At 38.1% G+C, this 15,248-nt stretch overlaps 1 protein-coding gene across 1 annotated transcript in view; it reads right to left on the bottom strand.

Annotated features, from left to right (window-relative positions):
* The window catches only part of LOC117518003 (vacuole membrane protein 1-like), a 256,471-nt gene that overhangs the window by 52,319 nt on the left and 188,904 nt on the right, over positions 1 to 15,248 (bottom strand). The window contains exons 9-11 of the mRNA XM_034179118.1: positions 13,430 to 13,510; positions 12,592 to 12,708; positions 1,259 to 1,320 (exon numbers count right to left, since the gene is read on the bottom strand). Of these exons, the coding sequence (XP_034035009.1) occupies positions 1,259 to 1,320; positions 12,592 to 12,708; positions 13,430 to 13,510 (260 nt within the window). The remainder of the gene's footprint in view (positions 1 to 1,258; positions 1,321 to 12,591; positions 12,709 to 13,429; positions 13,511 to 15,248) is intronic.

Raw genomic sequence — 15,248 nt, 5'->3', positions numbered from 1 at the left:
CAAAGCAATAACTTTGACCCTTTAAGGTCACTCATGCCCAATGGCCATATGAATCCAATCGAAAGTGGTATATTAGTTATATTAGTGTTTAATGGTAACCATAGGTATATCTTTAACCAGTTCACTTTGACCTTTCAAGGACACCTAAGGTCAAATGTCATATGACCAACCAAAATGTGACGGTTGACTTTATGTTAGTATTTAATTGTAAATGAATGTCTACTTTTAACCAGTTCATTGAAGCAGACATTCTAAATAAGGGTGACCTTTCAAGGTCGCACAATGTCAAATGTCATGATATATTACTTCATACTAGTGTTTAGTAGTCACAGTATGTGTATCGTTAGCCAGTTCCTCAAAGCCAACATTCTAATTATGTTTGACCTTTCACAAACACCCAAGGTCATGTGAGCAACAAAAAAGTGAGCTCTGAATTCATATTAGTGTGTAACAGTAACCACGGGCATATGTTTACCCAGTTCCTCAGAATAGCCATTCTAATTATCCCCACAAGCAAAAGCCTAAATTTTACTTGTGGCCTTTGATTCTGCCAATCAAATCCCTTTGTCCTTGGCTGACTCTCAATCATTCCAACAAGTTTGGTCCAAATGAGACCAAAACTTTTCAAGTTAGTTTGTTCACACACAGGATGAAACACGGTATGCCAGATGAGTGACAAATCAGGACTGAGGCCGTCAACGTTCCCCACGGCATGACGCCTGAAGAGGAGTCTGATTTCACAGGGACAGGAGGACACCTGTCAATCAACTCTCAGAAGAGGACGGGTACGAGACTCAGCAGTCAATAAGTGATTGAACTAAAGAAAGCAACACGTCTTTATGACAAATAAAGTTGATCAGTTGAGTAGCATTAAGAATATATCCACGCTCATGGTGGACCAGTGGAAAAATCCACACGTACCAGTCACAGTCACAGCTCAGTGAGGGGACAAAACCAGCCACAAAATGCCACCAAAAGCATCACTTCCAACGTTACATGGAGAGAAAGAGAGAAAAAAATAAATGACACATCACCTTCTAAAATCACCGCGCTCCGACCAAAGCCATGTCTCAATCTGTGACCTTCAAAGTCACCAAGAGGAGGCCGATGAGCATAAATTACATTCATACCACATGACCACCCAAAAGGCCCCTCAGCTGTCAGGTTCTGCATCACCTCCTTCATGTGCGATGGCTGCACACCCCTCAGGGTACGTTCAGTGAACACACACACACACACACTTTGAGAGCTTACTCACCCAATGAGTGACACCATCTGCTCCACGATGTGCCTGCTGAAGGAGACAATCACAAACAGCTTCTGTATGACAAAGACACACAGAGGGAGTGAGTCAGACCTTCAACCATGATGGAGGGCAGAAGAAACATCAGTATTACATCAGTAAATCCCTAAACTCCTCCTTGTACGCAGGAACCCTTACCCATTATTCCTTGGTGGGAAGATGGAGGTTTGGTTAAGCCACGAAGGCACCCTTTTGTCATGAGTGGCAAAAAAAAAAAAAAAAGGTCAAGGCAGCATGAGTTGGCTAGGTCAGCACGTCATGGAGTGTTGTCAGCAGACTCGTGGATGAATAGATGGAGACAGGAGTGGAGAAATCAAAGGGGATGTGTCATTGCTTCAGATGGGGGTCTAAAAACCAACGTCTGTCCGGTCTGAGTCCTGCTGAGTCATCAGGCAAGAAGGGACAGAAACGGGCAGCTATTCTGGCTTATATCAATCTGTGTCCTCCTGCTGGGAGGCTGGAACATGTACCCATGAACTGAGAAACTCTTCTTTTACTCCTCACTGCCTGTCGGAGTATCACCCGCATTGTGAGAGGATGTTAGCTTTGACATTTTTTTCATGTGGTGCATTTCTCTGTGCATGATCCATGTAAGCGCGCAACGTAGGGATTTGAAGACCAGACTTCTCTCCTACAAGACCAATGCTTGAGCAGGCCAGGCAAAGGGGGTCACCTTTCTACACTCCAGCGCAAAGTCGCCTCAGTGTTCAGAGCCGCAGCGGCTGGATAAGACCTAAAGGACGTACACATTTTAACCAGCTGTGACACACAGATGTGGACCGATTGTCTGCCTGGGTGGTTGACATTCATGGCCCAGGCTGGTTCGCGGTGTGTTGGATGCTAAAAGCTAATGTGAGGTTAAGGACACACACATACTTATCATTAACAACCTGGTGTTTTGACGTTATCCGGTACGCCATCTTTGGAAGGGTTCCTGTTTATAGGTTCTCTCCCCTGCTACATGTGGATTCATATTTTCAACACTATGCGACATGGCAACACTTTGACCACTAAAGCTTAGCGGACTGTCAGCAAGACTAACTGCAACTGCTTGTTTTGCTCGACTGCTCTGGAAAAGGACAAGCAACCTGGCATGAGTCTTCCAAGTGGAGAGCCTCAAAATTTAGTAAAGTCAATAACAGGAGAAATTTACCGTTACTTAACAAATGCATGTTAGCAAAATATTTTATATGCTCAACTAGCAAAGCTAGCTGACTTTGCAAGGTTTGCCATCTTGCTAGCTAACACAGTCAACAATATGTTAACAATTACTTATACCAGATTATACTTGGGTAGATCAGATTTTTGTAAATTCCCGTTATGCAACACAGATAGCTAATGTGTGAGCTGCCTTTATTTTGGATACTGTTTCCTCCCAACACCTCAAAGGGAGGCAAAATCTCTTCAGGTTATTTGTGGAAACATTTGGTGAGTTCATACAAATCCACACATTATGGTGAATTACACTGCAATGAACTGATATTTGCTCAGAAACATTCTGCCAAACTGTTCACGTGATTACTGGGTTATACATACACTGTTAACCCAAATGTTCAAATTAATTAAATACAAATTAAGTAGTGTAAACTCAAAGTAAAAAAACAACAAACCATTCCACTTAAATATTTCAAGTTACACAAACTTGAAATATTTAGGTAAACAAAATGTTTTTTGTTCTTTGGGTTTACACTACTTATTCTATTTAATTAATTTGAACATTTGGATTTACGGTGTATACAAACACACAACCCATGAAGTACAAGATGACCAATGAGGTGAGAAGAAATATAACCCCAATTCAGAAAAAAATCAGTGATCCTTACATTTACTCCTTTGTCCGTCAGACCATCAGACTATACAACTCCTCACTTTGGGGGACAAGAAGACAGAGGACAGGAAGGAGAGGAACAGTAGTAGCCAGTAAACCAGTAGCGAGCAGTATTTCTGCTATTTATATTTGTGTATTTATATTCATATTTGCAATTTTTTTTTTTTTTTTAGCTTTCACTGATGCTCTGTGTGCTTCTTACCCTGTGTGCTGCTATACAATGCTGCTGGAACCTCAATTTCCCTGAGGGAGTCTTCCCAAGGGATTAATAAAGTTCTCTCTAATCTAATCTAATTTATTCTGACTTCAGCTTTTGCATGTGGCATCAACTGTTATACAGCTTCATGATGAAGTGGTACAGAGGAGAATTTTCTTAAAATGAACATGCAAAATTTCAGCTGAGGTTTGCCAGAAGGCACATGGGAAACCTGAGCCTAGAACTGATCAGCTTTCCTGTTTTGGAGTCTTTTCTCTACTCCACCCCACATGAAGCTGTGAGTGGGAATGTCACAGGCAAATGTTGCACTGTTCTTCATTTCTCCACTCACATCCACAGAACCCTGTAATTCTTTCTGAGCTGTCATGAGTGTCTTGGTGGCTTCCCTCACTAGTTTCCTACAATCATGGTCACTCAGGTTTTGGGAACTGCCTACTTGACACAAATTAATTAGACAATACCATACTGTATGTATTTTTAAATGACTGATGTACATCAAGTCCAAGACATATTCAGTGACTTGTAAATGTTCATGCATCCATCATCTGAGTTGTCTCAAGAAAACTGTGTGTAAAAGTGATGATTTAGTCCTTATATTAAGAATAAACTGCCCTGTCCCAACTTCTTTGGGAATGTGTTGCAAGCCATAAATACAGAAGTGGATATACATTAACAAATGAAATGAAGTTGCCCACATGAAATATGAAGTATTTTGGGTTCATACTAAGTCAATCAATCAATCAATCAATCAATCAATGTTTAAAGGGACATTACAGTGTTGTGGTGGAAATTACGGCAATAGTGTGGGACAACTACATTTTGTTTAAAAAAACCAATCAATCAATCAATCAATTTTATTTATATAGCACCAAATCACAACAAACAGTTGCCCCAAGGCGCTTTATATTGTAAGGCAAAAGCCATACAATAATTATGTAAAAACCCCAACGGTCAAAACGACCCCCTGTGAGCAAGCACTTGGCGACAGTGGGAAGGAAAAACTCCCTTTTAACAGGAAGAAACCTCCAGCAGAACCAGGCACAGGGAGGGGCAGTCTTCTGCTGGGACTGGTTGGGGCTGAGGGAGAGAACCAAGAAAAAGACATGCTGTGGAGGGGAGCAGAGATCGATCACTAATGATTAAATGCAGAGTGGTGCATACAGAGCAAAAAGAGAAAGAAACACTCAGTGCATCATGGGAACCCCCCAGCAGTCTAAGTCTATAGCAGCATAACTAAGGGATGGTTCAGGGTCACCTGATCCAGCCCTAACTATAAGCTTTAGCAAAAAGGAAAGTTTTAAGCCTAATCTTAAAAGTAGAGAGGGTGTCTGTCTCCCTGATCTGAATTGGGAGCTGGTTCCACAGGAGAGGAGCCTGAAAGCTGAAGGCTCTGCCTCCCATTCTACTCTTACAAACCCTAGGAACTACAAGTAAGCCTGCAGTCTGAGAGTGAAGCGCTCTATTGGGGTGATATGGTACTATGAGGTCCCTAAGATAAGATGGGACCTGATTATTCAAAACCTTATAAGTAAGAAGAAGAATTTTAAATTCTATTCTAGAATTAACAGGAAGCCAATGAAGAGAGGCCAATATGGGTGAGATATGCTCTTTCCTTCTAGTCCCCGTCAGTACTCTAGCTGCAGCATTTTGAATTAACTGAAGGCTTTTCAGGGAACTTTTAGGACAACCTGATAATAATGAATTACAATAGTCCAGCCTAGAGGAAATAAATGCATGAATTTGTTTTTCAGGATCACTCTGAGACAATACCTTTCTAATTTTAGAGATACTGCGTAAATGCAAAAAAGCAGTCCTACATATTTGTTTAATATGCGCTTTGAATGACATATCCTGATCAAAAATGACTCAAAGATTTCTCACAGTATTACTAGAGGTCAGGGTAATGCCATCCAGAGTAAGGATCTGGTTAGACACCATGTTTCTAAGATTTGTGGGGCCAAGTACAATAACTTCAGTTTTATCTGACTTTAAAAGCAGGAAATTAGAGGTCATCCATGTCTTTATGTCTGTAAGACAATCCTGCAGTTTAGCTAATTGGTGTGTGTCCTCTGGCTTCATGGATAGATAAAGCTGGGTATCATCTGCGTAACAATGAAAATTTAAGCAATGCTGTCTAATAATACTGCCTAAGGGAAACATGTATAAAGTGAATAAAATTGGTCCTAGCACAGAACCTTGTGGAACTCCATAATTAACCTTAGTCTGTGAAGAAGATTCCCCATTTACATGAACAAATTGTAATCTATTAGATAAATATGATTCAAACCACCGCAGCGCAGTGCCTTTAATACCTATGGCATGCTCTAATCTCTGTAATAAAATTTTATGGTCAACAGTATCAAAAGCAGCACTGAGGTCTAACAGAACAAGCACAGAGATGAGTCCACTGTCTGAGGCCATAAGAAGATCATTTGTAACCTTCACTAATGCTGTTTCTGTACTATGATGAATTCTAAAACCTGACTGAAACTCTTCAAATAGACCATTCCTCTGCAGATGATCAGTTAGCTGTTTTACAACTACCATTTCAAGAATTTTTGAGAGAAAAGGAAGGTTGGAGATTGGCCTATAATTAGCTAAGATAGCTGGGTCAAGTGATGGCTTTTTAAATAATGGTTTAATTACTGCCAACTTAAAAGCCTGTGGTACATAGCCAACTAATAAAGATACATTGATCATATTTAAGATCGAAGCATTAAATAATGGTAGGGCTTCCTTGAGCAGCCTGGTAGGAATGGGGTCTAATAGACATGTTGATGGTTTGGATGAAGTAACTAATGAAAATAACTCAGACAGAACAATCGGAGAGAAAGAGTCTAACCAAATACCGGCATCACTGAAAGCAGTCAAAGATAACGATACGTGTTTGGGATGGTTATGAGTAATTTTTTCTCTAATAGTTAAAATTTTATTAGCAAAGAAAGTCATGAAGTCATTACTAGTTGAAGTTAAAGGAATACTTGGCTCAATAGAGCTCTGACTCTTTGTCAGCCTGGCTACAGTGCTGAAAAGAAACCTGGGGTTGTTCTTATTTTCTTCAATTAGTGATGAGTAGTAAGATGTCCTAGCTTTACGGAGGGCTTTTTTTTTTATAGAGCAACAGACTCTTTTTCCAGGCTAAGTGAAGATCTTCTAAATTAGTGAGACGCCATTTCCTCTCCAACCTACGGGTTATCTGCTTTAAGCTGCGAGTTTGTGAGTTATACCACGGAGTCAGGCACTTCTGATTTAAATTGGAGCAGACATCAAAGTAAATGTAAGGATCACTGCATTTTTTTTATTTTTTTATTTCAAATTTGCACTTTACATATCATTGGGGATGTAAATAATCAACAAATATGGAGCCATTCAAGCAAATATCTTCCACTGTATTGTGCTGTTAAGAGCACTTTGTGTTTTATATGTGAAATCTCAGTAACTCCCACAAGTAAAACTAAAAAGCACCACAGAAAGTTTGACAAATTGTGTGTTTATCCTTTAACCAGGTGGTATGATGATAAATCCAATCAAATTGAGGCTGAGAACATAATTTTAAACCACGTTCTTCAATTCAAGTTCACAGAAGCACATCTGAGTGCAGATCTTGAGGTACTGAGTACATGTTGCAGTATTGCAAAATCTGATGCTGCTTTGTGAGTGTGACATTCATGGTGATTCATTTTCTATTACTGAGCTGTGTGATAGATACTGTAATAATCCAATTTTCTGATCAAACGAAACAACAGACAACATCCTGACCAGCAATTTGAATTCTAGACCTTAAATAGTTACAGAAGAGCTTTTCGGCCAGAATCTAGATCGATACGGAACAGAGGGCTCAACCACAAATACTGCAAACCAACATTATTGGAGGGATTTTAGCAGCAATTCTTATTTATTTATTGACAAATCTGTTGATAATTTTCAGACAACTTATTGTCACAACATAAAATATCACAATATTCTCTAACAAGATGGCCATTAAAATTTCTGAAAGCACAAAGCAGTGCCGTGTTTTTTCTGATAAACTGTCCAAATTTCAGCTTACAGTGATACAAAGCTGACAAAAGTAGCAAAAACCTTTTTTAAAAAACTGTTTAACTTATCAAACTATTGATAAAATAGTATTACAATTTCTCTAATCTAATGGAAACATCTTCAAATTATTTCCACCAAACAATAAGGCTGAAAATAAAAGGAAACAAACTGAAAACTGATGTAGCTAGCATATCTGAATCAGTTTTAGAGCTGTGTAAAATGACTGAAGTACTACCATTTGATTTAAAACCAAGTTAGAATTGTCTAAAAGTAGTCATGCTGAACTGTTCAGAACATCTAAAACAAACAAGTTGCAAATCATGTGAGACGCTGAAACCACAAAGAATTTAACATCATTTCTTGAAAATAATGGCAACAAAATAAATTCTGTCAGTTGACTAACATGTATTATTTTTAACTAACTCATTGTTTCATCTGTAAACATCTGGTCTCCAAAACAAGATATCAGGTGCATCACTTTTCAATAACTGACAATAAAATGTTCAACGAATTGTTTTATTTTTATTGCTTAACAGTAAAATAAACAAGAAGCAGATGAGTCATAATTTGAGAAGTTATCAGCAGTGTGAATGTTTAGCATTTAATCTTAAATTAATTAAACCATTAATTATATTTCTGTCGGATGACTACTGCTTAAACTTCACTTCTTTTTTTCTTCAAAATCAGTAAAACATTTTGGAGTACTTTAATACTGATTTTGCGCACGCAGACACACAGAAATGACATGTAACTTTGCACAGAACATGCAGGGCGGCCTGACTAACCAGGCGGTGACTCGCTGAGTTAACTGATACCCGTATTTTTGAAGTGATGCTGTCAATAGGAGTTACGCTCGGAGCAGTCAAACCCATTCAGTCATACACAAACAAAGAGCATTACATCAGGATTTACACAGAAAATAACAAGCCCTGATCAGGAGCTGAGAGAAGACCTGACAGCAATGCTGTCAAAACAAAAACAAACTGGGCCATTTTTATACCACACATATGGCAGTTGAAGGTCTACACCACACTGAAGGTCTGAGCTGAAGAACAAAAGGTCAAGCTCCTTTTTTGGTCAGTCACAGGACACTATATTAATGCTCTATCTTTTGAAAACACTTTATCAAATCACTTATCTTGAATGCAACTGAAGCTCAAGTTCAGTCTCTTGTGTTCAACATACTTATCCTAGGAAAAAGGTCACAAGGTAGTATGTTAATTCACTGTATTTTGAAAATAGTAGCAACTATTTTAACATCATTCACATTTCAACATCCCCAGACAAGTTATGATGTGATTAAAGCTCAAAGTCATACTCCTTTTTTTCCTACTACCTTTGGCTAGATCTAATGTCACTGAGTACTACTTTAATATAGTATCTTTAAAAAATAAGCTATTCTTTTGAAATAACTAGTACTTAGATATTTTTTTAAATAATTTACAACATAATCAAAGCTCAAGGTCACACTATTTACAGCCAACTAGTTCCACATTATTAGTGTAACAGCTCACAATGTTACCATTCTAACTTTTGAAAAACTTAAAAGTGCTTATACATAAAACAGTTGTAATTAGAGCTCATCATTTAGCTCGTGTGTGTGTGTGTGTGTATGTGTGTGTGAGAGAGTGTATGTTGCTTTTTTTTTGTTCTTTGCTTTTGCTCTGTCAAAGTTGATAGAGCAATGTGTCACCACTCTACCTTTTGAAAAACTAATGTAATATTTAGTCACTTCAACATTTTTAATAAGACACAACTGAAAAGCCCAAACTTTAACTCTTGTTTATTGCTGACCTCTTGCTCAGTTAAAGGTCACAGGGCATGGTACTACTATCTTTTGAAAAACTATGTTACCAATTAAAATGCTTATTTTTAAACCTTTTTAATGCAAGTGAACCTCAAACCTAACTCATTTATTGCTGACCATTCAATTTCATTTATAGTGTTACAATAGTCTCCCTTGAGGCGCTTCACGTGGGTACAGTCTAATCTCACCAGGATGCAACTGAAGCTCAAAATTTAACTTGTTTTTGTGCCTTTTACTAGGTCAAAGGTGACAGGGAAATGTGTTAATGCTCTAGATTCTGATTTTAAAAGGCAGGTTAAAGTTTTAAAATTGCTCAAATATGTGTATAATTTATGACACAGTGAATAAAGAATGAAAGTCACTAATTTCTCACTTACTTTGTATTTCACAGCATTCACAATAAATTAAATTGCCACATATGCAGTATAGCCACTACTCTAATGTCACTTTTTATTGTTTATTCTGTAAATTAATCTAGACACTCAGCTGAATAACAATTTCACTATGGACCACTTGGATTCATTCCAATTCTGTGTTTTTAATAAGCTATGCATGTACTTTGCAAGAAAACACATTTGCAGTTTGAATCACTTTGATACATTTTTATATACACTAATTTTAAAGCAACTCTCTTTTAAGGTCAACTTCAGTCAGGTATGCACCAAGTGTCAATGACAACAAAAATTAATTCATGCACCAAATCTCTCTCAGTCACACAGCACATCGTTCTGTCCTCAGTGAGATGTTGCACAACATCACTTGTCTTTGCCAACTGGAGAAAAGCTGCTAAAACCAGCCAGCCAGCCAGTCATTGGTGTAATGGTTGTGGTCAGAATTACTGGTACCCGTATATTTTAAGTACATATTTTATAATATCCTCAGAAATAAATGCAAACAAACCCATTTTTATAATGAAATTTAAACAAAAATCTAAAGTTACTGAACTGAAAAAAAAAAAAACCAAAATGCTTTTATAAAGTGACATAAAAAATATAGAAATAAAATATACACCGGACACAATTATTGCCACACATTCATGGAATTTACAGTAAATCATCGCTTTCGCACTGTGGTTTCTTTACACAAGTTGGGGGACGGATACGTTAACATCTCCAAATCACTGTGTGTGTCTTGGACTTCATTCACATCAGTCAGAAACACAAACAGTATGGCACTGTGTGGTAAATCTGTCTGATGCAGACGGTTCTCAAAAACAGAGCAACTGTGCAAGAAGGAGACTCATGAGGGGAGCCATTAAGACACCATGACAGTTCTGAAAGAGTTAGAGACTTCTGTGGTTGACTGGAGAAACTATGCATAGTGCAACTTTTGACTATTGGATCAAGGGTTACATGTTGATGGTGGCCGGGCCAAGAAAATCTAGGTCAAATCTAGGCTTCCCTAGCCATTCTTTCCAGTCCACTGCATAACTGGTGATACTACACTCAAAAGCTGCGCTATACATAGTTTTCTCCAATCACAACCATAGAAGCCTATAACTCTTTCAGAGCTGTCATGGGTGTCTTGGTGACTTCCCTCATTATTTGCCTCCATGCACAGTCACTCAACTGCCTACTTGAGACGGATGTACCACACAGTGCCATACTGTTCATATTTATGACTGATCTGAATGAAGTCCAAGATACACAGTGATTTGAAAATGCTCATGTATCCATCCCCTGAAGTGTAATGAAAACTGATTTATTGCAAATTCATCAAAGGGTGCCAAATATTGTGTCATGTATACATTTTATTTCTAGTAGGGGTGGTGGCCAAGTGGTTAATGCGCTTGGTTTCAGTGCAGAAGGTTCCGGGTTCAAATCCCACCCCTGCCGCATTTCTCCATGTAATGTTGGAGTTGCGTCAGGAAGGGCATCCGACGTAAAACCTGTTCCAATTCAACATGCAGATCCACCTTGGATTTGCTGTGGCGACCCCGAGTGCAAACAAGGGAGCAGCCAAAGGGACTTACTTTTATGCATTTTATTTCTATATTTTTACTTTATGATTTTATATATTATTTTTTATGTTTAGATTTTTTAAATTTCATTTTATAAAAGCATTTTTTATTGTTGTTGTTTCTGTTCAATTACTTTGCAATGTTTTCTGAATATTTTCATTATACCAGACTGTATAATATCAAATGTTTCTAGCACCATAACCACCTGCTGACTTTGCACTATCAACTACATCTACTGTCACCTTTTGTGCTTTAAATTGCACAACTGTGCAAGTTATCCAGTGCAATAGTTTTACCATATCTATACATACTTACACTCACTATATTATATTTTTCACGTAATCTGTTAAGTCACCTTTCTTTTATGTAAATATTTGCCTTTTTCTTTACTACTGTACAACTGTTGCTGATGCAAAAAGTGATTTTCCCCACTGTGGGAAAGAAAATGCTTCTCCTTGGGACCAGAACACACCTGAAGTGCAGGTACAAACCCAGAGTAAAAGCACGCTTTGAAGCTACTCACAATATTACAACTACACAACATGAAAATCCCCTTGAGGGAGAACATCACCTGCTCCTGAGTGGAACACATGTTACTGTAGTGAACAAGCAGGAAAGTCCTGCAGAACAAAAACTCAAACTGCAACCAAGAGACGTTTGGGGTCCTGGCCACATGGGACGCTGGAACCCCTGGGAGACCTGGGTGTAATCTGGTCCTGTGTGGGCCATTGTGTCTTCCCTCCCACTCCAGCCCATCTCCCACTCTCCTTCTCCATCACCTCCCACAGACAATGTTTATCTGCTTTAGCTGGCGCTGGTGGGTCACCCCCACCCCCACCTTGCTCTGGTTGGGGCAGGACAATGGTTTCTGCCTATGATAAGGACAGAGGCTGAGTGGCTAAAACACTTTGTTTTTTAACCCTTCCTCCAACTGTCACAGTGAGTAAATTCCAACGTTTGCTCAGAAAATAGAGAGTCGACTCCCTGATGGTAATCAGAGACATGCTGCACATTCCTGGACGCAAACTGAGGATTTTCCAGGATTAGGAGAAAAGGTGGTGATGTCAGTTCCCCTAAAGGCAGTTTATTATTCATCTCTTTCTGGGCAGTTAGTCTTTAAATTGTCTGTTCGTTGCGCTGTGGCTCCTGCAGCTGCTTCCACAAAATGGTCGCCTCCCTCCACCGTGGCTGCACAAAATGGCCTCCTCAGTTCCAGCTGAGCACAGCAGAGCAGGTGCTGTGCATGAGCGTTACCCTGCTTCTCACTCCCACAGCAACTATACAGCTTTATGCATAAGTCAGAGTTTGCCACCAAGAAATGAACTGCTGTTAGTCAGCTCATGGAAAAGATCTGAAGCTGCAGCTTTTTTGCAGAGCTTCAAACGATCACCTCCGTCATCATTATCCACATCACATGTACTGTTGAAGTGCAGCTCACCTGAATGTGCATTTTGAAGACTGCTTTCCCAACGAGCGTCGCACCGAAGAAAGTCCAAAAGGGAACCAGAAAATGTCCACATGTGATTCCTGCCAGGTCAAACAACGGATTTGGAATCTGATGTGAGGAAAAGCAGACAGTAAATTTTGATGCTCAGATTGAAAGCAATAAATTCATGTTGTGAAATATGAGAATTTTTATAGAGAACAAAACAACGGCAACAACAAAGTGTAATTAGTCAGTTTTCTTTTGAAAACTTAACTTTTCATCATGTATCCTGCAGCAGTTGAACTACAATTTGACACACATTTCATCACTTCTTTTTGGTGGTGGCCAAGTGGTTACAGCACTTGGTTTCAGTGCAGAAGGTTGGAACCCCACCCCTGCCGCATTTCTCCATGTGATGTGGAGATGCGTCAGGAAGGGCATCGGGTGTAAAACTTGTGCCAATTCAACATGCAGGTCCACCTCGGAATTGCTGTGGCAACCCCGAGTGCAAATGAGGGAGCAGCCAAAGGGTCTTACTTACACTTCTTTAGAAAAACTATATATATATATATATATATATATATATATATACGAGGTCTGTCCAAAGCCTACTCACAGGCGAATGACGCAACCGACAGGCGTGAAAAAAACTCACGCATGCGCATGAAGGTTCAAGCTTGGCTCATGCAATCACACGTGATTCAAATCCATATGGTTTTTGAAAAAAATAAAAAGGTCTGATACTTTTTGGACAGACCTCGTATATATATATACACACACACACTGAAGGTCGATTTTTCTGTGAATGACAGATGTAAGTATGAGGACGTTTTGTATGATTTTTACTTACAGATGCACAGGCTAAAATCCCCAAGAATCCGACCCGCTGGATTAGACTTTGCACAGCTGTCTTTCCTCTGGTGGCAAAATCCTGAAAAACAAAACAGAACAAAGAAAAAAGGCAAAGACATGTTAAATTTTCATTTGCAATTGAATGCTCAGCAACCAATTTTTATTGCATGCAAAACATTTTGACACAACATAGTCAATTATTTTAATTATTTTATAAACAAGTTGCAAAATACCAACAATAATTTTTAATTTGCTGGTTTTTTTTATTTTTAACATTAGATACATTTTACACTCTATCACACTATTATTAGAAGCGTAATGTGACAAAGTGTTATTAATCAACAGGATTGCTGGTGATTTATATTTTAGGTACTAAATTACCACAAATTAATTTGACCATATTTTGTGATTTAAAACAGATTTATGCAGGTTATAATAATTAATTTAGCCTTCTGAAAAAAGGGGAGTGGTGAAATGAACTTTTAAAAAATTTAAAAGCTTTTCCAAATTAATTTTTTTACTATTAACATTAGAAATGTGTGTGAAATAAATGTGTGTAATTGGCTGCAAAGTGACCATTAATAAAAGCTTCTGGACCCTTTCTGAGTCAAATTTAAAAGGAAACAAGATTAAATAATATCAGATAACATCCTGTGAACTAAAGCTTTCATTTAAGACTTCTGCGTCTCCTCTGACTGTTTAATATTTCAGTTTATTCACCACACTGTCTGCAGACTGACATTTAATCATTCCATTTTCAATTTAGAAATTAATTTGTTTGCAAACAAAACGAATTTTGAGTAAGTCATTTGTTATGATAATTCTGAAGAAGTGCCAAGAAGCAGAGTTTCAATCTCCGAAATGTGCCTTTGTGAAAATAACTACTTCATAGTTTAAATCAGTTCCTCAGAGAGACAAAAAACACATAATTACATCCACAGAAATTAGATTTATAACAGTGCGATATAAAAACACACAATTTAAAGGTTTATGTATCAAACATTTGCGCTTCATAAATCTTACAGCATGCATCTCTTCCTTAATCGATATTTAAGTGGTTAATTTCAAATAAGGAAAACCAAAAAGATTAAGATTTAATTCTGCATTTCCAAAACAATTTACAGGTTAATTCCAACATATTTATTTATTTTTTTACATAAAAATAGATGTTGAAGAAACTTTTGTTGGGGGAAAAACTGAGCAAATTATGGACAGAAGATTGTGTGTTTTACATTTAAAGCCAAACGATGCTGATTCACCTTTTATATTTTCTAAAGTGATAACAGGGCTTGTTTGTGAAGACAGTTATCATTTCAGGAGAAAGACAAACTGCATTTAGCAGGTTGTATCCTTGCTTTAGTGTTACTTATAATTCCACTGTCACTGAAATGTCAAAACAAGACTTTTGACATTTCAGTGACTCACAAATTCTCAATTCTACTGCTGGTTTGGCCTGATCCATTGTGACAACTCCACAAAAGCCTCTTTTCACACTAATGACACCCCCCCCCCCCCCCCCCCCCCCAATATACCTTTTCTGGGAAAAGGAGCCTTCATCTGTGTGGATTAAACTTTAACTCCTTCTGGGAAAACATTTCAAGCAAAAGCCATTTGGATGCTCTATTATAAAATTATTATTTCCATGTTGGATTTGACTTTGTTGTAATGAAATTCAGTGAGGTACAAATTTCTGTACTTCTGAGGAAAAATCTGAAACATAAAAATAAATCAAGGAAGCTTCAAGCTTCTCTACTATGGAAAATCATTCATTATTATTGTTTCTACATTTTTCTTAAAGTTTTTTTTTGCCTTTTGTC

Source organism: Thalassophryne amazonica, chromosome 9 (assembly GCF_902500255.1).
Source record: "Thalassophryne amazonica chromosome 9, fThaAma1.1, whole genome shotgun sequence".
NCBI lineage: Eukaryota > Metazoa > Chordata > Actinopteri > Batrachoidiformes > Batrachoididae > Thalassophryne > Thalassophryne amazonica.
Note: the sequence above shows the minus strand (reverse complement) of the source record. Positions and strands in the feature narration are given on the sequence as shown.